General features: G+C 41.4%; 1 protein-coding gene across 1 annotated transcript in view; it reads left to right on the forward strand.

Moving 5' to 3' along the window:
* DISC1 (DISC1 scaffold protein) overlaps nt 1-25,337 on the forward strand; it is a 249,596-nt gene extending 224,259 nt beyond the window's left edge. The window contains exon 14 of the mRNA XM_042884448.1: nt 25,048-25,337. Coding sequence (XP_042740382.1) covers nt 25,048-25,109 — 62 coding nt within the window. The 3' untranslated portion in view covers nt 25,110-25,337. The remainder of the gene's footprint in view (nt 1-25,047) is intronic.
* The last annotated feature ends 628 nt before the right edge of the window (nt 25,338-25,965 follow it).

The raw sequence follows: 25,965 nt of genomic DNA on the forward strand, positions 1-25,965 counted from the left end.
TAACCCAGCCATGGGCCTCTCCACTAGATCCCTTTGTTGGCTAGCACTGGTTTAAATGTGGTAGATTTTTTTCTATCTTTTTTCTATCCAGTCACACCCTGATGGCTGGATAGTAGCCATAAGCAAATAAATGGACCATGCTATCTGTGAGCTCTGAAATTAGCTACTGTTAGCAGTCATCTTACACTCCCTGTTACTGCACTGGTATCTAACTGGTTGGTATTGTCTGTTTTATTCCTCCTTATGCACACAGCCAAGCAGGACAATAGTATATAATTGACTAAATAGTTTTCAACAGACTGTCTGTACTCAGTGAAAACAGCCCCAAAGCATAAGACCATTTGCTGTTCTGTTGTATTCATATCTGGAATGTACTTAAACTATCACGTGTACATTTACTTACTATGAACATTAAGATTTTCACACACAAGCCATGCTAGTTCTAAAAACAGTAATCTCCTAGACAGCATTTCTTCTAAGAGTTAATATGACTGCTTACTGCTACACTTGATACACAATGGAGTAGGGAGAAGTTTCTTTAATTATTTAGAAGCTAAGAAAAAAGGGGGAAAGAAAGACTATGAAATGATCCCTGAAAGATTCTTAACCTTTCCCAGGCAAATATTTTGGATGAATTTTCTGATTTTAAGAAGAGAAGAGAATTACTCATCACATTTGTGACAGTAAGTTACAAGATATCCTGAACTGATAATTTAGCATGTAAAATCATAAAAGATTTAGCTGCCAAGTTGAAAAAAATCACAAAAAAATTGTAATTCCCTGAACTGTTATAATTACTTACTACTGGCATGAAGCCAATGAATAAATTAATGTGGTAGGAAGCAATGGTTAGACAATGACTTATCTTAGTAGACTGTCAAGTGTTCATCAGCCATGTGGGTGAGCCAGCCATCCATCAGTCACAGTGTTATGCGACTGCTGGATACAGCTTTGCTCATACGGCTGGAGTGTTCTCCCTAGTACACCCCCTCATAATGTACTCCCTACATTACGCCAGGCTGGGCACAGCATCGTGGAGGCCCTTGTTTCCTGGCACCTCCTAACAGGAGACGGTGTGGGCACAAGATGGCAAGGGCTCGGAGTCAGCTTCAAATGTTGACAGTAAAACAACAGCTGCAGAAAGAGACACTGTGCTGTAAACCAGGATGTAAACTGCTCTCAGAAAGGAACCCAGCTGGAGTTCAAACAAGATGTGACTGCAGGTTTGAAAAGAACTTTTTGCCAAAAAACAGCTTGATCTTGACTGAAAGCGCATACCAAACTGAAGTTTCTCTAAGCAAAAGGTTGCATCTGACTGTGAGTGAAGTGATTAAACAACAGCTTTAAGGTTCAGCAACAAAAGTCTCAGCAGAATCTGAAGACATTTAAGGGGCCTGATGCTCCTTGTTTTACAGCATGACAAGGAGAGAAAAAACATCTTCAGAAAAGAAATGGGAATGCACTGCATGTGAGAGCAAAATGGGGTTCACCCTGATCCTTCAGGACAAATACTCCTGCTCTTGCTCACCAGCAGCCTTTGTTTCCAGGGCTAAGTGCTATTTTAAGCACTTTGCAGTAGTTGAATAGCTAAACAACCTGCTGCTGCCAGAGCATGCTGAAGGCCAAGCAGTGGCAAAATAGGCTGCAGACCTAACTGACCCACACAAAGCCACTGGACATGCTGTCTGTGGGCTTGTTTGGTTAATTTTTGAGGATTCTGCAGCTAGGTTGAAGCTTAATGGCCTTCAGCTGTGGGAGTGAGGAGTGGTTTTAGGAGCAGGAAGGTAGACAAAAAGGGAGGAAAGAAATGATTTGTTTCCTTCTGAAATTAAGAAGTGGCTGACTTCAGCTAAACTAAAAGCTCGCACTTGCACTCACAGATACTCATCATGGGCAGAAGAAAAAACACAGGAAAAATTACCTAAAATGTTGTTTAAATTCTGCAAATAGCCAAATTAAGAGAATTGGACTAGAACTTCACTTTACAGTGTATGTTATATAGGCATGACATAATACTACCTATTTTGGAGTACTTAAAAATTTGCTACAGTCCTTTTAAACTCCTCCAGAGAGACCTAGACAGGCTTGAACAGTGGACCCAGGTGAACACCAAACTCAAGTACAACAAACCAAGGTGCAACAAACCAAAGTACAAGGTCTTGCACCTGTGTGCTGGCAATTCCTGCTGTCAGTACAAGCTGAGAGACAAAAAGATGAAGGACAGCCCTGCCAGAAAGGAATTGGGAGTACTGGTGGATGGCAAGATAGACATGAGCCAGCAACGTGCCCTTGCAGCCCAGAAAGCCAACCGTATCCTGGGCTGCATCAAAAGAAGCATGGCCAGCAGGGAAAGGTAGGTGGCCCTGCCCCTCTGCTCTGTGCTGTTGAGGCCTCATCTGGAGTACTGTGTCCAGATGTGGAGTCCTCAGTAGTCCTCAGTGTGGTGTAGACCTGTTAGAGCACATCCAGAGGACAGCCACAAAAATGATTCAAGGGATGGAACATCTCTCCTCTGAGGACAGACTGAGAGAGCTGGGGCTGTTCAGCCTGCAGAAGAAAAGGCTCCAGGGAGAAATGACAGTGGCCTTTCAGTATCTAAAGGGGGTCTGTAAGAAAGAAAAGGACAGACTCCTTTACAGAGTCTGCTGTGATAAGGAAAGAGGAACTGGTTTCCAAACTGAAGGAGGGGACATATAGATTGGATGTAAAGAAAAAGTGTTTTACAATAGGGGTGGTGAAGTACTGGAGCTGGCTGCCCAGAGAGGAGGCGAATGCCCCATCCCTGAAGACATTTAAGGTCTGGCGCTCTAAGCAGACTGACCTAGCTGTAAGTGTCCTAGTTCATTGCAAGGGAGTTGGACTAGATGGCCTGTTAGGGTCCCTTCCAACTCAAACGATTCTATGATTCCATGAAAATCCTTGCCCTTGCTGACACCAGCACAACAAGCATCTGCCCTTTCACATCACATGGCTTGGTGCCTAGATGATGTTGAATCAAAGCCTCAGCGCAATTGAACAGTCTCTGGGATATCCCTGTTCATAGTTACTTCATTGTTTGGCATGGCATCAAACAGCAATAAGCAAAGCAAATGAGCAAGCAAAGCGTGACAAGAGGATGCCTCTCACCAGCTACCCACAGCTCCCACGGTCTTTCCTGTCTGTGTTTGTTTTGGGGGAGAAATGAAGCATCTCAGTCAGGGCACACTTAATAGGCAGAACTAGTGCAAGAAAGCCTTGTAATATGTGTCTAGTGACATGCTAGGCAGAAATGACAGTAACCTGATGGAAATATATGGAAATTCAACATCCTGCCTCTCCATCCCCCCTCCCTACCCCCTGGTATGCATGACTTTGAATCTGCTTTTGAGAGCTCCTGCAGTGCAGGGGCTGCCCATCCATCTGGCAAGGTTACAAACACATTTCAGCGCTGTCTGCAACGAGCCTGATGTAACCTCTCTTCTCCAGCCCCTGCTCTCCTCCTCCCGAGCTTTGTGTGCTGTGGAGGAATGAGGACGGGCAAAGCAAAACCAATGAACCACAAAGAATCGCGGGGCCCAAACTGCCCAGTACCACGAGGGGAAAAGGGGGGCGGGGGAAGCAGGAAAGGGAGAAAGGGGAGAGAAGGGGAGAAAAAAGAGGGGAAAACACACAAAGAGCTCACAGTGGAGGGGTAGTGGAGGAGCAATAAGAAAGCCAGCAGGGACAGGCTGCGCCCTCGCTGCAGGGCTTAACACTGAGTTATGGCTTGCTTTGCAGCTATGTTACATTTGTCAAAATCTCTGGTTCTGGCTGTTGAGGTATTTTCATGATGCTTGCTCATGACAGCAGCCAGCCTGTCACTAACTTCCCCTCTCTTCTCCAGGGCAGTAAAGGAGAGAGAAGGCCTTTGTTTGTCAGTTGTCATTTTTTTTTTTTTCCTCTGGGAGCTTTTCCGTAGCCAGGTCATAGAGTAACCCCTGTTATATAGGAGGCACCATGCACTGCAGGTGTTGATGATTGTTATGGCAGGTGTGGTAAAATTCTGCAGTTCCCATGTTAATCAAGAATTGCCTTTACTTTAACTAAGAGCTGAAGCGTAGATTTAGTTATTCAACAATTTATTTTGGTTTCTTTCTGGCACTAAGCAAGCTACAATGTACACATTAATCAGAAGTTCTACAGCCCATGACTTTAGGATATTTAATTAAAAATTAGCTAAGAAAAAATGGAAATATTCAGATCTCCCTCTGATACAACCCCATAGAATAGCTGTTTTTATGTCAAGAGCCAGGACACAGCATGCAAATACGTGGGTCAGCACTTAGAAATAAAACAAACTTGTTTCTGTTTCTCTAAGAAAGAAATTTATATTATCCTCACAATTTATGGAGGAAGTTTCTGCCTTACTAGCTTGACTCCTCTGAATGAGAAGAATAACAGGGAAGCTTTTCTAAATAATCTGCTCAGGGAATATTCACCTTAGACCTCCCCCAGCAATTTGAGGGGCAGCTGGACACAGGAACACTGGAGAAGACTCATGTCCAGAAGCCAGCTTCATAGAATCACAGAATCATAGATTGGCTTAGGTAGGAAGGGACCTTAAAGATCATCAAGCTCCCACCTCCCTGCCTCAGATTCTCCTTCTGCTCCTGGGTGCAACTTGCAGGCATTGTTCAAATACAGGTGCCAGCCCAAGTGGCCATACGTCTGCAGCAGGGGCATCAAATGTGTTAGCAATGAATGTAGGAACATCTCAGCAATTTTCCATCTCAGTTTTTTTCCAAGAGCAAGTCATGCTCTGACTCAGCCTCACTAAAAATAAGCCCTTCAAAAATTAAATAAATTCCCCTCTGCCACAGCTTCCAAGACTGCAGAGATTCCTGACCTCACATGAGCCCCTAGCAGCCTTCCACTGACTTAAAAAAAAAATTCCTTCTTTTGACCTTCACTATTCATACACTGCATTGCTAATACTAAAAATGAAGCACTTGAAAAGGCAGGGAGAGTGGTTGTGTAGCCATTTGTTTTGTTTTACTTGGAACTTCAAGGACAGTTTGAAAAGAAAGGTGTGGACTGCAAAACTCCCTGTCAGGTCTGCAACCCTTATCAAATTGGTGGTTCAACTCCAACAAAAGGAGCAATATTCTTTGGCCCTGGTGTTCTGTATTGCAAAGGCAGATAAAACAGAAAACATTCCCCATCATTTCTGAAATTACCCCCACTTCCCCATTTCTTTCTAACAGGAATTGAAGTTGAGTAGTGGTTACTTTCTGCTGAAGCACACAGGCTACTGCAAAATCAAAATCTGCTTGTATAACTACAGAGGAAGATCATGTAGCTGCTTGCAGCCTTTCATATCTATTAAACTTAATCCAGTTTGCCAGGCAACAAATAAGAGATGGGATCACTCGTGTGCTGTATTATTCTACTTAAGGGCCTGTTAACAATTTGCTATTGTTTGAAAAAAATTGCATGTCATCGGTATTAGTCACACTCTCCTTCCCAGGAACATAACCTTAATTACCCTTACTAGGTTTGCATGCCTGATGTGTTTGGTCCCACCTATTTTGCTTGTGAACCTGTTATTTTCAATCACTGCGTTAAAAAGAAGTACTTAATTATGATGATCATTTTGCTTCTTCATAAAATGCCATGATGCTTATTCTCCTCTAGGCAGCAAGGATGATCAGTGTTTTGACTGCTTTGTTTGGAACAGTTGCTCACAAACTGTAGATATAAATGGTTCAAAAAATAGAAAAATAAATTGACCCAAATGTTTTGTCTTTTTTTTTTCCTCCTTGAAATTAGATGGATTCACAATGCTCCGTATATATACATGTATATATATATTTACCTTTGCTGCTTAGTAGAAGTTCCCTAACACCTGGTCCCTTTCTTTCATCTCCACTGCAAGACACATACAACTTTCTGAAGACATCTCTTGTCTATTATCATGTACAAAAGGTCACAGGAGAAAAGGATCTATAGAGAGTTGTTTATTTTTCCAGAAGACAGTGTTTTTTGGATTGGTGCTTGCTTTGTCACCAAAGATGTCATCTCTGTACTCCACTTCCTATCAGCACTCTTTGCAGCTTAAAGTGTGTTGTGGTCATTAGTATGAAAAATTGCTTGAGGAGATTAGATCATTTAGCACGGTATTCGACAGTGCTGGTTCTTGCAAGCTCAGACTGTCCCAAAGATGATATGTGCCTTAGTGTTCTCAGCACAGGCATTGCTGGACTGAAGTCTTACTCTTTTCAAGAGAACCACTGGGTGAAGCTGAAAATATCCTGCTCCTGCCCTAGGCAGGCCGATGAAAATGTCCCAAATACCAGTCATTACTGGAAAAAAAACAGAACCAGAGAGTTTTGTTAACATTGCCAAATTAAGTTCTCAAGAAGCAGGTAATTAGAAATGCATCATGTCCAAAACTACTTATTGCCCACATCTCTTCTTTTTTTGTCATAGGAGCTATTCCAGTAATTGTGCAGTATGTGTTATGCTCACTCAATGGGCAGGTGCTCAATATTTTCTGTTTCCTGCACAGCCTTGTGCAAGTGAAACCTACTTCACTGCATACTGTGCAAACTCTCCTGAAAACTGGGTGTTTCCTCACATGGCTGTCCACCCTGCTGAGCACTACTACAATCCTTGAACCTATCTTATATGTCAGAATGACAGTTCCCAAGCTGTTTTTGCCCATACTACTAGCCTCCTTGTCTCCCTTATAAAATAAAGAAGCATCACCTGTGCTAAATTTGGTTTAATCAGTGTGTCGAGTCTGACCCAGGATTTCTTTGATTGTTGTAGGGACAGAATTGGATTTTTCAAGGTAGTGATCTGTTGCTCTAGCCTCGAGAGAAGCTTTTAATTTCCTGTATTTCAGTGCCTAATTCATCCTATACCTTCCAGTTTCTCTAACAGTTGAGGTTTTTCCCTTTCCTAGTCAAATCCATTTTCCCTCCTATCTTGAGTTATGCTCCCTGGCTTTTCCCTCAACAAGGTGTTGCACTTGGGTCGGGATAATCCCAGATGTACAGACTGGGAGAAGAACTCACTGAGAGTAGTCCTATAAAGCAGGACTTTGGTATTCTGGTGGATGAGAAGCTGAACATGAGCCAGCAGTGTGCTCTGACAGCCCAAAAGGCCAACAGTATCGTGGGCTGCATCTAAGGAAGGGTAGCCATCTGGGAGTGGGAGGTCCAGCTTTGCACAGCACCAGCTTCCCTTCCTCCCCTCCCTTGTTGCTCCCTCCATTCCCAGCTTCTCCTCACGGACAGTGTCTCACAGGGACACAGGGCAGCAGCCATCACACTGGCCAGTTACCACAGTAGTTGAGCATGGAACACTTGTTTCAGCATCCAAAGTATTGCAGGAGACCCAGGGAGACAGATATAGCTCCCCAGTGCTGCTAGCATCTTAATAGTTAAACTAAATTAAATAAATAAAATGGCCACAGGTTCATAAATACAAGCACTGGTGCTGCAAAGCAGATTTTATCAAGCTGTTTTCGCTCCATAGTGGGGAGTACTCAAAGACTACTTCAATAATAGCAAAAATTTCCAATTACAGATGTGCTGCAAAGTGGGAACCTAATAGAAAGGTAACAGAAGGTGCAAGTACATGAACTAATCTGTATGTTTATTTTTCAGATATGGCCATTTGTTGCTTTTTTTCCTTCTTATAGTCAGATATAAAACAGAAAGAAAAAAAGGTGAGAAAAACGATGTATAGAGGACCTAGTACTTCCAGTTCCTTGAAATATTTGCCCAAAATTTTGAGTTACAAATAAATCTATGTGAATAAAGACCGTTTATTTAGACCATTTATTTTTTTCCTTCGGGATAACATCATATTTTCATCTCTGTACAGTTTGAACTGCAGGTTATGGTTGCATTTTCCTTTAGCTACACTCAGTGTTTATTTCTCTTTTTCTGCTTTTGCCTTAGAATCATTCCTGGCAATGGCATAGTTATATTGCAGTTTTATAGATGAAAAGAAATACGTGTTTCTCTCGCTTTTTCCCTGCTATTCTATCTGTAAAATTTTTTTCATCCTGTTGAAATAAACAAAAAAACAGGCAATAAATCACCTGACAGCACATAGAAGCTGTAAGCAGAAGACTTTGCAAGTGTTAGTTACCAGTTTTGAAAGTCTCCATAAATAGCTATTGAGAATTGAGAAATGCAACAAAATTATCACAAGCATGTGGAAAAAAAAAGAGAGAGAAGTTGATATAAAAGTGCATATGTTGAGGGAAGTTTGGGCGTTTTCACTAACTTCCAATTTCACCTTACTACCACGGAGCAACATTAGCTCCACGCGCCCTTATAATTTATTTGTGCTTCACCAGGCAAACACTCCTTCTTTTAATAAAATGAAGACTTAGCAGTCCAGAGCTCCCTACAAGATTCTTTACCTGGTGAATACCAACCACAGATCACTGCCTCAGGACTGAAGGGCTCTGAGCAGGGAGGCCTGGTTGGTGGTTCTGAAACATCAAAGACCTCAGTAGGCTCTGCTGCAAGCTGCTGCCAACACACCTGCCTGCCTTCCAACATTGAGAACACAGTGAGATTTCTACTGAAGGCTGGCTTGTGCTAAGAAAAATGATGGGAACTGAGATTTTTCAAAGGCAAGAACCTACTCTCTTTTGATTATCTCCTAAAAAGGTCCAATAATCAAATGATGGCAATTGTCGAGGGTTTTTTACTCTGTGAACAATATTCTGTGTGCTGCTCATTACAAAACATTAAAACACTTTGAATATGTGAAGCATACAATGAGCAATTAATACAGGACTAGACCAGAGCCTAACAGGCCACCTGAAAGAAGCTGTCTGTCCAGCTTACGAGGCCAGCAAAAGAATGGAGTTGGGGAAGCAATGGCTGCACCTCATCAAGGACAGAGCAAAACTCATTAGGTCTTGTGGATTCCTTCCCAATGTTCCCAGGACTAGGACAGCATTAGTGACAGTGACAGCACCACTTTTGTGAGTCTAAAGTGATATCTCCTGCTCACAGGAGAAAAGTTTGAGCTTGCCTTCATCTTTTTGACTCATGTCACCAAAGGCAAGTGGGTCTTCTGGGAAGAAGAGAGTTGCAGTGCTACACATTTTGTTCTGTAACAAGTACATTTAGGGAAGTGAAAACAAGTCAGCTAATGGTGAAAAATCAGTGAGCATAAGTTAAAATGTGTTTAAACTCTATGCAGATGCCCTTGTTTGGGAATGAAGAAGTTATCCTCAAGACAAGATTATGTTACAGTGAGAATACAGTGCATGTCTGAATGCAGATTCTCACCTGGAGATTTAACACATCATGAACCCAATGTAATTCACATTGTACTATCACTACACATTGAGTTGAACTGCTGTATAGTCATTGATTGTGACTCATGTTTACATAATCACAGTGTGACAACTCTTATCTTTGTGCTCCATCCCTTCTTCCATTTCTGTCTCTTTTGAAGGAAGTCAGTGCCAGAACCCTTCTATCATGTGTATATGTGTACTCTGCCTATCACTGATTATATACAGTCCCATGACATTACCACAGTACAGCCAATACATGTAGTGACAACATTTCATATTGGCATCATTTGGAAACAAGTCAGAAAGTATCCCTTCATGGTATCCAGCACATATTTTGTATAGCACACTTCTAAGAATAAGGATTGAAGTTAAGACTTGAGCTTGGCATGTATGATAAGACATGAGCTCTGCAAAATGGCAGGTCGGACAGAAACACCTATCCGTGCTAGCTTCAGAACTGAAACTTGTATCATAACTTTATGCTATCACTATTGCTATAGTTAATTAGTTCTCTTGACAGACAAGACTAATTAACTTAGGTTCAGCCCTGCTACCTCGCAGCTATACATCTTAAGGGAATCAACATTTGTTACAGCTGATAACTTGCAGCCCATGTTATGTGGTGGCCTGAGACAAACCAATGGAGCCTGCGTTTCCTGGCACTGTGCTACCATGTGAACTCCAAGGTAATCCTGAGATCCCTGGCAGCATTTTCTGGTTATCAGGAAAGAAGTAGCCAGAATAATGCTTCAGAGTCCATGTGCAATCTTTTGTAGCATTCTAATCCACTGTCTGAAAACAAGTCTCCCACTTTACTTTTTTTTTTCCCTTAGACACGATCAGAATTTTTTTCCCTGACAATATATTGATTGAATGTACTGCAGTTTCATTGACATTCCCGTGTTAATTCCACTCTTGTCTGACATCACAGAAACTTTTGCTTCCTTATGCAGTGTAAATTAGCTTCAGCTCAATTAACCTTTTGACATATTGTTTTTTTCCAATTTCTTTTCATACCAGCTAGTTTTCCTTTAGACCATCAGCACTCACCTTCTTTGATGAACACTTCCCCACCTTGCAATACTGCTCTGTTTCAGCAGTGGCAGATATGACTCAAGGGTACAAAGCCACTTTACCATATGTTTTTCTCTAAGAAAGGCAGCTGAGTGCTGTGGTGCCTGAAATACTCTGGCCTTCGGACCAGAAACTCTGCTTTATTTCATTTAAAAAGAAATTAGAGAAGGGAAGAGCACAAGAACGGGGGACCCTGATGTGCATTTTGTGAACTTACTTTTCCATTTAATGTCTATACAAGGAAGAATTTTGCCCGTATTATCAGGGCTATGTGTATATATGATGCAGTATACTGAAGCAGTTTACCCTATTTATCTTCATTAACTCCTTTCCTTTAAGTTCCCTCTAATTCGAAAAGGCAAGCTGTGCTCATTATGGTCAAGAAGGGTATTATTGCATGTGAAGAACACACACATTTCTAATGGTGAGTTCCTACTTAATTGAATTCAACGAATGACAACACCATGACATTGCTAAGATTAATGACTCAATAATTTTTGAGACAAGGCAAAACGTGAAGTAAATTGATTGCATTATTTTTTTTCCTTGGGAACACCACTGCATACTAGCTCAGCAGTGTCCTGGAGGGGACTCATTGCTGTTATACAATGAAGACCCGCTACCCCTTCTCTGTTCCAATCTTGCACTCTGACATTACTTTGGAGTAACTTCTAATGTAATTTCCTAGTTGCAGAGATGCAGGCTGAAGATAATTGTGCTGAGATCTCAACAGACCAAATGATTAATGCAGAGGGCTTTTTGGAGTGGAAACTTCAGTTATTATTAGATTATTCAAGAGAAGAAGGTGCCAGAGCATGGAATAGAGAACTGCAATGACTGCACATTTCACTCTTGAAAAAATATGAATAGATTTTCATTTCTGCCATCTTGTTAGCAGCACTCATTCACTCAAAAACCTCTTCTTTCCTAAATGCAATGTTAGTTGTAACATCTTGCTTGCAAAGCCATTTGCAGACAATGTGATGGCTTCTTTTTCCCTACGTGACTTAAGTTCACAGTGAGTTTCACATAGTATATGGAACAGCATCTGTTGAAAGAGTTTCTGTAAAATATAAAAACTGGGTTTGATATTGCACAACATCATCTGCAATATCATATATATTTTTTACAAGATAGTCATGGCAAAACAACAGTTGCGAATCTAGTGGGCATTTAGTATTTTCTAGTACAGAGGAATAGTGTTCTGTTTGTTAGCAGGAGTCTGTGACAAAGGCGAGTATTCCCAAGCTAGAATTTTACTAATTATGAAATGGACTATTGATGTTAACTAGAGGATCCTGAGAAATAGAAAATACAGAAGTAAGGTCATTTTCCTCTGATAACCTGGTGTCCAGAAAAGAATTGCAGGTTTGACAAGAATATTTCCTCAAGAAAGCTAGATGTGTTTTGCACATGGAGTATTTGAACTTTCACAGATGTAGTTAACCCAATCTACATTCTTGTTGATCATCACCCACCAGGACAGTGACTCAAACCCTGCAACAGTTCGATTTCTTGCCTTAAAATCATCAGGAACAACAAGAAGAGAAAAGTTTAAATCCTTAGCTTGCCCACATACCAAACAATATTGATATGTAATAATGTTTGTCACAAGAGATACATAAGTATTTACATCAAATGCCGCACTCATCAAATCAACATTTCTATCAGTTACAAGAGCTCACATTTCTGTCCTTGGATTCACAATTTTAAGGGTCCAGCTGATTTCAGTTCTCATTGTGTTTGAGGGACCTTCTTAACTCTAGTATGATGTATCCACAATGCTTTCACTGTTGTGTGGGATGTTAGCAGCGCCTGGAACAGACCTACCCACCTTGGTTCCAGTGGCGAATCTTAAAGAGATTTGTTACATACATATTATCGAGCCACATCAAGGCCTTGGGCTCTAGTTCCTAGAACCAGTTTCTCCTTTTCTCAAAGCCATTCCTGCAGACTTATCACATGCTCAGTTAGTATTTCGCTCCCTACTTGGGTAGAAATCCCCTTTTATACAACATAAGGCCTTCTGAACAGTATTTTGAAAGGACTTAACCCCTCTTTGGCTCTAGGTTTTGTTCTGGTACTAAGGAGAGCCAAAGGCAACAACTGTGATCAGGATAGTCCAGCTTCCTGGCCCAGTTTTACAACCTGTGATTTAATTAGACAGTTCATCTTTTCCCCCTGACCACTCGCCTGTGGTCTGTGTGCTATGTGCAATTGTCAATTTATTCCCAATGCTTGCTGACCTGTTGGACAATCTCTGCAATAAAATGAATTCCCTGGTTCCAGTATTCCAATACCTGAAGGGTATTGTTGCAGGACACCCAAACCTTGGAATAATCTCCTGCAAAAGTACCTTGGTTACTTCCTTTGCTCTATTGATCCTGCAAGGGAATGCTTCTGGTCACCCTGAAAGGGTATTGGTTAGAACTAGCATATATAAAAACCCTCATTTTTCCTGGCAGTTAAAAAAAATCAATTTGCAATTGTTGTCCTGGAAGGTTCCCTTTCCAACAAGCCCCACTTGTACCCTGTTCCTGGTACTAGGATTGTACAGTTACTTTCTGGTGTCTGCACCCCCCATGTTTTATTATGTTCCCTTAGAACCAAATTCTATACAATACTAACGGGCACAACAGTGTGTCCATCTGGGTATGCACCCATCTGTCAGCTTGCTCTCTTCCCTTCATTAATTAGATTCCTATCCTTTCTAGAGTACCTTATAGGTTCTGACTAAGGTTCAGGTACTTCAAGTTTACCGTCTGGAATTAAAGCCGTTCACCAATTTCTTTTCCTTCAGCTGCCTGTTCTGCCACCTGATCCATCATCATATTTCCAGTTTCCTGTACAGTGTCACTCTTCTGATGTCCTTTACAATGTATAACAGCCATGATGTTCTTTGGTAGATTTACATCATGCTGAATTTGTTTTCCTTGTGTGTAAACAATCCTTGCTCTTTCCAGATGGTACCACGAGTGGGTACCACCCCAAAAGCATATTTAGCATCCATCCATATATTTAAGGTTCTTGTCAAGGCAATTATTTCAGCCTTCTGAGTGGAAGTCCCCACAGGTAATGGCTGTGCTTCAATTACCTTGTCAGTAGCAGTTACTGCATATCCTGCCTTACAGTTTCCTTGTCTTCACAAAACTGCTTCCGTCGATGAATCCAGGACTCCTCAGCATCGTCAACGGTTCCTCCTGTAGCTCTGACCAACTGGCACAGACAGTCTCCATGCAGTCGCACACTGCTGGCTTGGAGGCAGCTCTGCGTTGGTGTTTTGGGTGTTCAGCAAGTTGCTTCCTTCTCTTTGATCAGTTGTGCTTTCTGTTGAGAAACTTGATAGCCATTTAAATCAAGAAATTCAGCAAGCTCACAGTCCGTTGTACACAGTCTTTTGTTACTGTAGCATCCACGTACTGCAGTAAAGTTCCACTGTGAGATGGTGAACCCAAATCTCAGGCTCACGAGTTGACCAGTTCTCAAAAACTTTGGATGAAGGAAAAGTGGTTTCAGTTTTAGCCTTCTACCTTTCCCTCCCTTGGGAGTATGGGGAGTGAGAATGAAAGCAGCACTAGCTACATGGCAAAGAAACTTCATCATATGCTGAAAATAAAAGAAAAACATTAAATTGTTGAGATCCAAAGAGGATCTTTAGTGGGAAGAGTAATCTTAAGAGTACATTTTTATTACTTTATCTGTTTGCAATTTATTGCAAATACTTTTGTCTTAAATTTCACCTAATACTAAAACTATCAAGGTAAATGGTAAGTGACATCATGTCCTTCAGCCAGGTTTTGGAGACCCACAGAGCAAGGGTTGAACCACACTGGATACACAACACTGGATTACTCCTACAGAAACTGCCAAAGAGCCTACACCTCTGAGAACCTAGGTCCTTAGAGATTATCTGCCTACTTCTAGCTAGAGGTTGTCTTATTGCAAAAGGGCTCTAAATATATAGGCTCTGGGTGGTACTTCAGGTGGAGTAACAGCATAGGAGAAAAGACCTGAGTTCAACACTACTGCTATGTGATAGGTCTTTGAAATGTAATGTAAGGGAGTTGTTCATGGGACTGTTATTTAGGAGCACCTGAAGCGCACACTTTAGTCTTTATTTGCTGTTTGAATGAAGAGAATTTCATCACTGCAGACATTTATTTGAAGTACAATTTTGGTTCTGCCCCAGCTTGTCTTGTTTTGTAATGGCCAGTATCAAAGAAAAATAAGTATTTTCAGTCTGAAAAGAGATTGTATTCTACCTTGGTGGCTAATGTGATCTCTTTGGTTTAGTGTTATCCCATTACCTTGCTATACAACTGCAGGCCATCTCACCCAGATCAAAGTGCACACGAGATGACAAAGTGCACAAGAGCAGGGAAAACTGCTTCTTTCAATAATATTGCAGCAGCACAGAGAGTTTATGACCCCGAAAAGATGGAGATTTACAGTCAGGAACAACTGAATCATTACAAGCTTTGAAGGAAAAAGGGCAAGGACAAGCTTTCCCTGAAAAATAAATAAACTTGCAGTGTTCAAATATCTTTTGGTATGAGCTGATGATCAGCATGCAGGGACTAAGACTCCACTACAGAAGCAGAACTTGTGCATTCAAGGAGTCCTGTGACAGTGCTCTTATATGTCTGTACAAAGTTTTGCTGTACACTTGTTGTCACATTTTCCTAAACGCCCACTCTTTCATTTGGGGAACAGTCATCTCTGCTGTTCGATTTTCAGGCACGATGGTTCTGGGTAGTGCTGGAGGCTCAAAAGTCTGTGTGAAGCTTATGGGAACTGAAGTTAAAGACTATTCCTGAAAATCAGAGCATGGGTGCCAAAAGCCTGATGTTCAGAAGCAACAAAAATGTTGATATTTCAGGAGATCTAGTCATGGGCAGACTGACATGAATGTGATGTTTGGCCTGGAATCCCTGCCTTCTGAAGGGCTTGCTAGGAAAGAAGTATGCTAGTAATGTAGTTTGACCCTAAACAGAGGAAAATGAGCTTAAATGTAGTCCATGGTCCATGAGAGTTTGCTCCATCAGTACTTTCCAGTGCATCTGGAAGTGGAGGGAAGCAGGGTAGTAAAAATCAGCACTGGCCAAAATCTTCCCAGGCAAGTAGCAATCTATAGAACTGGTCTTACTCCTCTTGTCGCTGTGGAAACAGGCAGAATGGGGACAATGATTGTCCTGGCAATAAAGGCTGCCCTTTAATAGCCAGTTCCTTATACACTTTGACTTTCTCTAGCTGTCAGGAGTGCCAGGAGCCAGCCTGGTTTCCAGGGTAGTGGTATAGGTAGAGCAGGCAGATGGGAAACTAGGCAAGAGTCTGAGCTAGTGAGTTGTGACTCTCTGAGATGCCCTGCCCTCCCACCCTCATCACTGCTGGTTTTGACTTTCCAACTATTTTTTCACCCTTCTCACACATTCATTGGAGTTAAAGTTTTCCATAAATTCTTGGTTGCCAAAGGAGAACATCTCCGATGGATTCTTCATTGAAGTGGCAGAAGCAGGAAATACTTAAGGGAATGCAGATACAATACATAAGGCTCTGAGTTTTACTGTGAGATGAAAGGCAGGGATTTCATCAGTGTTACATTTGCCATCATTAATAAGTAGGAAAAAAAAATCCTTCTGACAATTCCAGTCTTGGCTTCCTACTAGATTTAGGTCAGATATGACTCCAGTAACATGACAGTTGTGGAAAAAGTAATAATTCCTCCTTTTTATTTTGTAAGTGAGAAACCTGCAAATGCTCAGCTCCTAATTAAACAATGATTATAAATTGTGCAAGTGGAAGAGGCATCCAGGTAGATTTCTGGTGCTCAGTTGTGTGCTGTCATATGCCTTCACTGACTTCAGTTCAGACAACAGCTAGATTAGACAGAACTTTCCCCCTTTGCTCTTATTGAACCAGAGACAGCTTGGGTACTGAAATGAGACTCCATCCTACTACCACTCTTTGGCTTATTCCTTGATGCAGCTAATCTGGAAAGAGAAGACTATGAGAGTCAGCACCTCTTCTATTTTCCTTGATCTATGCTAAAAACCACATCATCTACCCAATTACACTATCTGCATTCTTTTCAAATATTCCTGAACCCTTCAGGGCTTCACAAGCATCAGAGTTTGCCTAGTGTTTTGTCCACTCTAAGTAGTGTTGTACTGCAGCTCAGGATGGTAGGTAAGCTACAGCAGGAGGCTTCCAGTAAAAATGAGCTGTCTAAGCTGGGTTGTCCTTTGCTTTGTGTCAATACATAGAACAGCACTATCAGGAAATCTTGATAAGTCTTCCCATATAATCCTAAAAGGAAAAACACTGCCTGTAGTATTTCTGGGTTATGCTCAGAAGAGTAAGACAAACACTGAGTGCTGATTTAGGTGAAGTCAGACATGGTTCATAAATGCACAAGTCTTACACTGATTGCGGTAAGTGTGGAACAGAGCTTACCACTAAGAAGAAACTGACTTGGGATTCAAGATGCCTTTATGAAGAGTTCTGGCATCAGCTTTCTTACTGACGGTGTCTGATGGACTCAGAATGATGAAGAACATTTCCAAAGCCACAGTAAATACTATTTTTATTCAAGAGATAATTTGCATAAATTCTTCCAAGTGCCTAAAACAATAGGCATAATATAAGCAGCCTTCAAGGAGTCTCTGGATAAATTACAAATAATAAATGGTGGGATGCTGGCACTGTGTGACACCTTTCATCCAAATAAGCCAATGTTCTCAAAATACTGGGCAAGTCCAGTACATCTGTATAATCACAGATGGCCTGGGTACAGGAACATTATCTGTCCTGCAGCCTATGAGGAAGTAGGGAGAAGAAAGTAAGAGGTAATGCCCCAGAGTAGTGGGTCTGGGCCATGCCTGGAAGCATTACAAGCACATCCAGAAGAGCAGGGAGTAACAGCTCATGCTGAAAAACATCTTCCGGCTTTGAAGTCACTGGTGAAGGGCCAGCTCAGGATACAAGATCTGAGGCATGCTCCCAAGTGGGTATTTCTCTTTGCCTGACTGCCTTTAGTGAGGCTGTAGAGGAGGAGCGTTGTGTGTTTATGTGTGCATGGGTGCAGCTCACTCAACCATCACTAAACCGCAGTCTGCTCTGAAGTGGTAGACAGATGCCTCTGAACTGGATATGTGTCTACAAAAAATGTTGGTGATCAGTACTTCACTCAAATAAGATATAAGGAAACTGAAACATGTAACCTGCAATAACATAACTGGAACTCAACCAGAACAATCAAGGCAATAACCTTCCAGTACTTCTATGAAGACTGATGGGGCAGCTGAAAGAGCTCTACAAATGCCTAGATAACTTGTAGATAGCAAACTCTCTTCTGGCACTGGTTTACTGCAGTAAGTGGGAAGGAAAAAAGCTAACTGCTGACCAACATCTCATGGCACCTACATTTGCCTTATGTCCAGGGAAAGCCTCGAACTCACCTCATTATGATATTCAGCTGTGTATCGGTGCAAGACTGTGAGGTAGTCTGTGGAAGAGAAAACACAACTGTATAATAAAATGTGCTACAAATAAAGTAACAGGCCAGAGAATAATGATAAATAGCCAAGTAGCATGGAAATGATCATTTTACTAGTTTGAATTACAATGTACCAAGGGAATTGTCACTGAGTCCAGTTTTATTAATGCAATACATAACTGATTCAGAGGAGGCAAAATGCAAACTCCCTCCAGAATTAGTTTAACCAGTGTGAATTTGCGGGTAGACCAGGCCTCAGTCAGAACAAAAGAGAAAATAATCCCCTTGTAATGCAGCATTTAACACCTACCAGGCAGGTGATAATTGCTTCAGTCCAAGGGGATTAGCACATTGTAACCTCATTATATTGCAAAACGTAACTTCCCTATATGGGGTTGTCTACATGGAAAACTTACAGTGGCATAAACAAAGGCATGAATTCAAACTGATTTAGTTTTACTGTAATAATTCCTGGTGTGAATTTATTTCTTAGGAAAGAAGAACGCATTTTATTTGTAGTGATCGCTTTTTTTTTTTTTTTTTCCTTTTTTCCTTCCCTGCCATTTAGTCAGTGGTGTTTTGGAATTAATTTAAGATAAATTGAAAACTACCATTTTTCTTGAACAAGAACATTCACACAAAAGGTCTGATATAAACTATACTTTTTAAGTCAAGCTAAATTGTTTTAGCAATGTAACTGCTAAAATTTTCTTCTATAAGCAAACTTTAGTCAAAATGAAACATTACTTCAAGTGGATGGCATAGTTTCAGGGTACATTAATAGGCCCTGAATTAATGTTGCCTCTACATGTCATGATGACGTTAATATTTCTGTATATCCAGACAGATCAGATGCTTTTACAATAATCTTACAAATAAATAATTGAGAGGGAAAAAAAAAAGGAGGGAGGAACAAAACAAAACAAGAAAGAGGAAGGATTCCTTTTGTCCATTTTGAGGAAGGATCAGTGGAAGGGTGGGAAGTGAGAGATGGCAGGTTGCCTCCATCTAGAAAGATTTAGACTGATGTCAGCTGACTGTGAAACCACACAGTGTTTTTCTTATATCCTGGGTATGGTAACTTAAGTTGTTTAAAAACCAGACACTCAGTCTGAATTAGAATTTCAGCCTTTTTCAGTTGCCAGTGGAGAGACATAGTCCCTACGGTCTCTTGACCTGCCTTAAGCACTCAGCTTAGTTGATTCTATTTCTCTTCATTATTTAATGCCAGATGAGACAAACCCCACCCTGAATGTCGACTGAAATATGCTGAAATATGCTGAAACTACTCAGTCAGCTTCCCTTTATATATTGTGATTTTTAAGAGTTCGCTCAAAATGAGGGACACTGGATGTCAGAGAAGCCCCACTCCTCCACCCCCTCTCCACCAGTTAATGAAACAATAACATTCCTAAACTAAAGAAATATATGGTTGGGGAATCCTTTTTTATTAACTGGCAAGTGTGCCTAAATACATGCAGCTAAGTATTAATGCATTTAGGGAACATTCATACGCTGAAATACTAGACAAACATGCATTCTTGCTAAAGCAAAATTTTTTCTGATCCTAGAGGGAGTTTTGTCGTAATTAGTGGTGCAGGACCAGATGCACGGGATACTTGCAACCTGAAGATATATGGAAAGAGAGCAATTACCAGTTGTTCCTCCACTAGAGTTGGTAGTATTCAATATTCTTTTTAATGGCTTAGACAAATAATAACAAATACTGTAAAATAAATAAAAATGAAAACAACGTCAGAGCAATAGCTAAAAATCTTAGGAGGACTTGTTCAGAATGATCTTAAATTGGAAAATAATATGAAGTAAAAGAGATGTAATTTCAGAAGTACAAATGCAGAATACTCCTTAAATTACCAAATGTTAAAATATGAGGAAGCAATGGCAGGGCAGAGGCTCCGCTGGAAAGGAACAAGTGGTTAGAATGGATCATGACAACATGAATGAACAATGCAAACATCTGCAAAGAGAGGCAGAATGTCACCCCTAGGGTACATGAAATCACCTTTACTTCCTTCTCTATTTTCTCAGAGCTTCTGCAAGATTAGCATATCCAGTTTGGCAAATCAGACTTCAGGAAAAGTAAAAAGAAAGAAAAGGCAGAGAAGACCAATACAAACAGCTGGACATTTAAGATGCTTGGCTAAAGAGGCGCAAAAAGATCTGTATACAAATAAAGGAAACTGGCAAGAAGGTGAAGATATTCAGATTAAAAACAAACAAACAAACAAACAAACAAAAAACCAACAACACTAGATGTAAAATAGGAATTTGTAATCTATTCTTTGTGAGTACTTGGGCCAGATCAAGAAGTAGTGGGCTATAATTGCAGCAAGGGAAATTTACTCTAAATATTAGGAAAGTCTTTTCAGTAGCCAGGATAATTAAGCAATGGAAAGGAATGCTCAAGGAGGCTACACAGCTTCTATATGTGGGGATGTCTGAGGACTTATACAACAAACATCCATCAGGAAGGACTTAGGTAGACCTGGTGATGCCCTACGGTGGCAGAATTGCCTAGATGACCTTTTGGACTCTACTCTATCCCACTTTTCCATGACTTGTTTTTCTCCAAGGGAGAAAATTCAGAACTGTCAGCAATTATGTCATAATACATGGCTCAGGAATGGGTTGTGCACATGGGAAGTGAGTAGAGAGCCAGATACTTGACCCTCTTCAGAGGGCTTCCCACCCATAACCCATAAGAGAAAGAGCAGAGGAGCTCAGACAGCAAGGAAGGAAACAGATCAAAACAATGACCTTGGCATCACCAGACTGGTAGGTAAGGCAACATCCATGTCACTGAAAGTGCCAACTTTTGGGAAACCATTCTGTGCCCATGGGCACATGAGTGGAGAAGGAAAGTAGTGAAGGGTTGTGATGAAGCTGGATCATGGCATCATGGCTCTGAGGTGTGAAGCATCTGAGGATGCCACTGTGGTAGCATCCCCAGTGTCCTCACAACCCAGGAGCCTGTAGATATCAGGCTGGCTGCCAGGGCACCCTTAGCTGACTTGGGCATCCAGAACATGGCTGGAGCTGGCAGAGGGGAAAAGTTCTTAAGAAATGCACCTTAACAAAAGCATCAGTAAAAGCTGCTGTCAAGGTACAGGAACAGCTCTACACCAGTGTAACCACTGTGCTCTAGGGCAGCTGTGCTTGGCCTGTTAGTGCAACAAAATTCTAATACCTTTTTTGTTTTTGCAGACAAGGCCTGAGAAAAGTTTCCAGATGATACTTTACTTTTGAATGTATTTCTGTTTTTCATTGCATCAAGACCCTTCGGCAGTACCAAACAGGAAAACTGTATTTTATTGAAGACTCAGAACTAACGTAATCAGTCTCAAGCTCACCCTGCAAATGCATGGTGTTGTGAAATTGTACAAGTGAACTAAGCAAAGGAAGGAGTTAAGAGAACGGTGCCTCAGCCACAGCATGCAGTAGGGTGGGAGCGGAGACACACTGCTTCTCAGGGTGTACTTAAAGATAATGGCAGAATTAAAAGTTTTGTCACACTCTCCTTTCATTTCTGTCTAAGGAGCAAGACCTGATGAGGTATCACCTGGCTGTCATTTTATGCAAGGCCAAGGTCACAACAAAGACTTAAATATGAAAATCTAATCTTCTTTGTTAATGCAAAATAACCTCTTTCTGTATGTGACCTGGCACGGAGTTCAGCCACTTAGCTCCAACAGGCTAAAGACTGCTTTCAAAGCCTTAATTCAATTCCAGCCAGCTTGTTGCAAGCTCTCAGGGAGAACGTGGGGGACTCCCTGCCTCTCCCAAAAGGAATCTGTCACAAAGCTCTCTGCCATGAGCTCTTTGATATCAGATTCACTCTTACACACATCAGTCAGCTCAGATGCTTCCTTCAAATGCGAATCACCTGGAGATCTGGCTGATCTACAAACAACACAGTTTGTAGATCTAGATAGATAGATCTAGATAGATAGATAGATGTTTGATCTACAAACAACACAGATTGCCACTTGCCAGACATTTACATACCAGAGTACTCTAAAATAAAATTTTCTTCCCGGAGCTATAAGATTTCTCTTAGCAAATATGAGTGCATACAAGGGCATATATTTTTTCTACTTTTTCTAAGTAGGATTTCTACTATAGATAAAATAGCACATAGCAGTCCAGCTATGTTTTGCTCTAAGCATCCCTTAAATAAGTATTCAAAGGTCCTTTGGCCCTTATTGTGCAGGGATGATCAAGTTGTTCTGTAAACTTCTTACCACTTGCTGATGCCAGTGGAGTTAGGCACTGAGAGCATTTGAAAATTCAAGATATATAGCAATCTCTTCTGCCACCTGAACCACTTTAAAAAACTAATCTATATTTCTTTGCGCTACCCTCTGAAGAATGTGTCACTGTTAATACAGGAAAATGGATAGACTGATTAAGTTTTTCTCTTTTCTCTGTTTCATCCCCATGCATGCTACTGGTGACAATGGAAGCTTGCCTTTTGGGGATACATGAGATCATATATGGAATCAGCATTAAGGCCTGTATTATTTCCTGGAAAGCCAGAATGACAAGGCAGAAATAGCTGTGAAAACACGATAGTGGTATACATTCATCAAAGTGCCCTCCCTTACATTCCCAAGTGTAGCTGCAAATGACTCTTGATCTCCCTGCCAAATCTTACCAGGTGTGCTTTATAGCCAAGTGCCTTCCTTTATAGTGGCATCACATTCTTCAGGTAATTAGGATTGGCAATTTCTTACATAAAAACTATTAGCATCACTAACAAGCAATATAGCATCTGTGAAATGAAACAGGTTGTTCAATTTAATAGAAAGTATCTGATAGGGCCATCTGGAAGAAGGTTTTTTTTTCCAGGAAACAAACACTTACCTCCCCCAAAGCAAGTGCAGTTAATGTTTTGCTAATTCTTTATGTGAAACATTAATTTTTTCTGTGCTCATTCCCCACAAATAACTGGAAGAAATTAAGTTTCTTTTTAATTATTCTGCAGCACATTTACTACATTACTAAATCCAGCTTTAATAATAGTAATAATAATAATAATAATAATAATAATAATAATTTGCACATACAGAGCATTTTATATCTTCATAGTGGCCTACAGCATTAACTACTGCATCCCAAAATGTGCTGCAATTGAGTTAAGTCCACTACTGCTGGCAAATAAATATTTACTTTGCACTTTGTTGGATGCAACAATTTTATACACATACAACGGAAATTACATTGCTGTTCTATTTCTAGGACCCAGGTTCTGGGACTTTTTGGCTTTCTGGGACAGCATCCAGGACAAAGGCTTCCCCTGTGTCACTATGCTGCTGCTCTGGTGTTAAGTACAGAGCAGCAGCTGACTTCTGCAGTGTTGTGTTTTCCCTTTGGGGAGGAACTGTTTCCAGAGCTGTTCTGCTGTGTCCCTTTGCAGCCACCTTCCCATCCCACCCATAGAATCCCTTGCACGCTGAGCAGCTGCTTAGCTGCAGCCTCAAGTTCTCATGCAGAGGTCTTGTGCCTCTCCTGTTCACTTGTCCCCTCCTCAAGGCATACATGGCAAGGTTCTGTGCAGTGCAGACATAAGGACTATTGCAAAGGAATAGCTAGAATTTCTCCCTGTACTGTTTACCTCCAATTGCTCTTTGAAGTGACTTTTCCGTCACGTGCTCCTAGTGAATAAAAGTAAGAGTCCTTTTGGGATAAAGTATGCATAACGTTCTTTTAGGAAACTATAAACTGGAGACAGTTCTACAGCCTGGGAAAGGAGATATAAAGTTATTTTTATTCTTAAATTCCTTAGAGGGTGAGGCACTCAGATACGAGTGTGATGAGAGCCATACAAGTACATAGAGAGCGCAAGAGAAGGAAAGGAGTGATTAATGCAGCCAGGCTATGCTGCTTGCTGGAAGATGAAACCGAACCCACAAAACCAACATTTTGACAGAAACATTCCACTCCTACTACGGTAACTTTCAAATTAAATATACCAGAGGCGCTATTAACCCTGGTTTCAAACTACTGTGACAGAAGCCATCGCCACCAGCTAAGGATGGCTGCTGCTCCTTGCACAAGTGACCAGAGATGACCAGCCCCAGAACCCTCTCCCAGACACACTGGCTGCCACCAAGTTGTAAATTGGTAGCAGAACAGAAGGCATGAAGAGAGAGTAGCATAACTGATGTTGCTTTCGGCTATTTAAAGAAGATGGAAATTTCTAGAAAAGTCTGGCAGCTGCATCTCTAGAAAGACCATGTATTTTCATGCTTTGTTTTTTGAGGGATGTCTGCAAGTCTGCAAACACAATTAGTAGGCAGATCAAACTGCAGCCTAAAAACCCCGAGACACGTTTCACAGTGTGGACATTTCTCCTCAGGAGCTGTTTGAGACTCACTGTTCCTGTCAAGGAGGATAATGTGCCTCTAAATTTCCCCTGACAGAAAATGTATCACGCTGTCAGCTGCATTAGGGAATGACAAACACAGCTTGGTGGTGGTACTGCTGGACACCTCTTGGATGCTTGCAGCAAGCACAGGTGCAGAAGTTACCTGCCTCAGTGCCAGCAGAGTAAAAGGACCTGGCCAGCTCTAGAACACACTTAGACAAGTTCAGCAACTTGTAAAAAGCATTCATTAATCTCCGTAAAATGAGCCTCCCTGGCTCCTGGGAGGAGGATATATTGAGGTGGAATCTGAGTGACCCGATTATAAAACTGACATAGAAGCAATGTTTGGCTTCTGAACAACAGCTGCTGTTTGAAGGGGCCTTCCAGCAGCCCACCACACGCTGCAGGCACAGCCTGTGCAGCTGCTGGGGGCTTCTTGGCTGCAAGTGGCCAGCCATGCCAAAACAGGGCACAGTCCACAAAGTGCTGATGTTGTAGACCAGGGGAGCGCTTGACAGCTGACCCACCCTGGAAGAACCTGTGTAATGGGTGTGTCAGCCTACACAAGGTTAGCTGGAGACACTTCTGTGCCTAACAGAGGTATCCATGGACCGCTACTGCGTCTACGTGAGAAGAACAGAGCTTTTGCTTTGGCCATACCAACTGGAGCTTTTTGATGGAGAGAGAGAAATTCACTCCCTGTGAACTAATGGGAATTAGGATCACATCCAGAAATTGTGTTTTTCTTTCTAGAACTGGTATTCCCATGTCACATGATATCTGTGTTTCATATTTCAGGTTCCTGGCTGTTACAGCAGGAGCCAGGACCCGGCAAAGAACGATGCCATTCCTTGTACTGAAGGCTTCTGGGACACTGTACACCAGTGGTTGCAGAGCTGGACTGGTGAATCCGAAGATCTGAAGTGAACCCAGGTGCAAGCAGCACCTGGTTCCATCCATGGGAGGTTTCCATCTCCCATCCTTACTGGCTGCTCTGGGAGTTGTTACACTGTGTTTTATCAAAGCTGAAACAGATGCTATCAGTCCACCATAAGATTTCAGGTCCTCTGCAGTTTGATTTTTTTTCCTTGTCTTTTTAAAACCCTTTTTCAAAAGAGCGGAAAAGCTATATATATATGCATATATACTAAAGCAATTGCTGTCACCTTTGACTTTGCCATATATCTTTATCTATTCAGTGATGTATTCTTTTAATAGATCTGAAAGAAATGGATGGTGGGTACAGGGAGAATACATCCAGCGAGACTCTAAAAAAGGACTAGAAGGAAAAAACATCACGTATAAGGGAACTGTTTTTGATCTAATGACAAAGGCCTGAACCAAACAGGGCTGATAGTCCGGCCTACCTGTCTGCACTGGGCTTGTTTAGCTCTAGGCCTCCTGATGCAAAGCAGATGTCCAGCAGCACACCTCCCAGATAACTGCTGCAGGAGCTACGGGGCCCTGGCCAGATTTGCAGTGTGTATTCCAAGAGTAATATGCAAAGTCTTTGAAATCTTTGCCTTTCTGGATTCCCTCAGAGTCCCTTTCTTCACATAATAAACAAAGGCAAACACTGTAAAAAAGATTTACTGCAATAAAGGTATCCATCTGCTCCTACATCTCTACAAACCCACATTTGGTGAAGTGAAATTAAGCAGTTGGCCAGACAAGGTAGCCAGTGCATCAACAAACATAACTGCAGCATAAATAAAA

This window comes from Lagopus leucura, unplaced genomic scaffold (assembly GCF_019238085.1).
Source record: "Lagopus leucura isolate 7727_CA_CO unplaced genomic scaffold, USGS_WTPT01 Super-Scaffold_73, whole genome shotgun sequence".
NCBI lineage: Eukaryota > Metazoa > Chordata > Aves > Galliformes > Phasianidae > Lagopus > Lagopus leucura.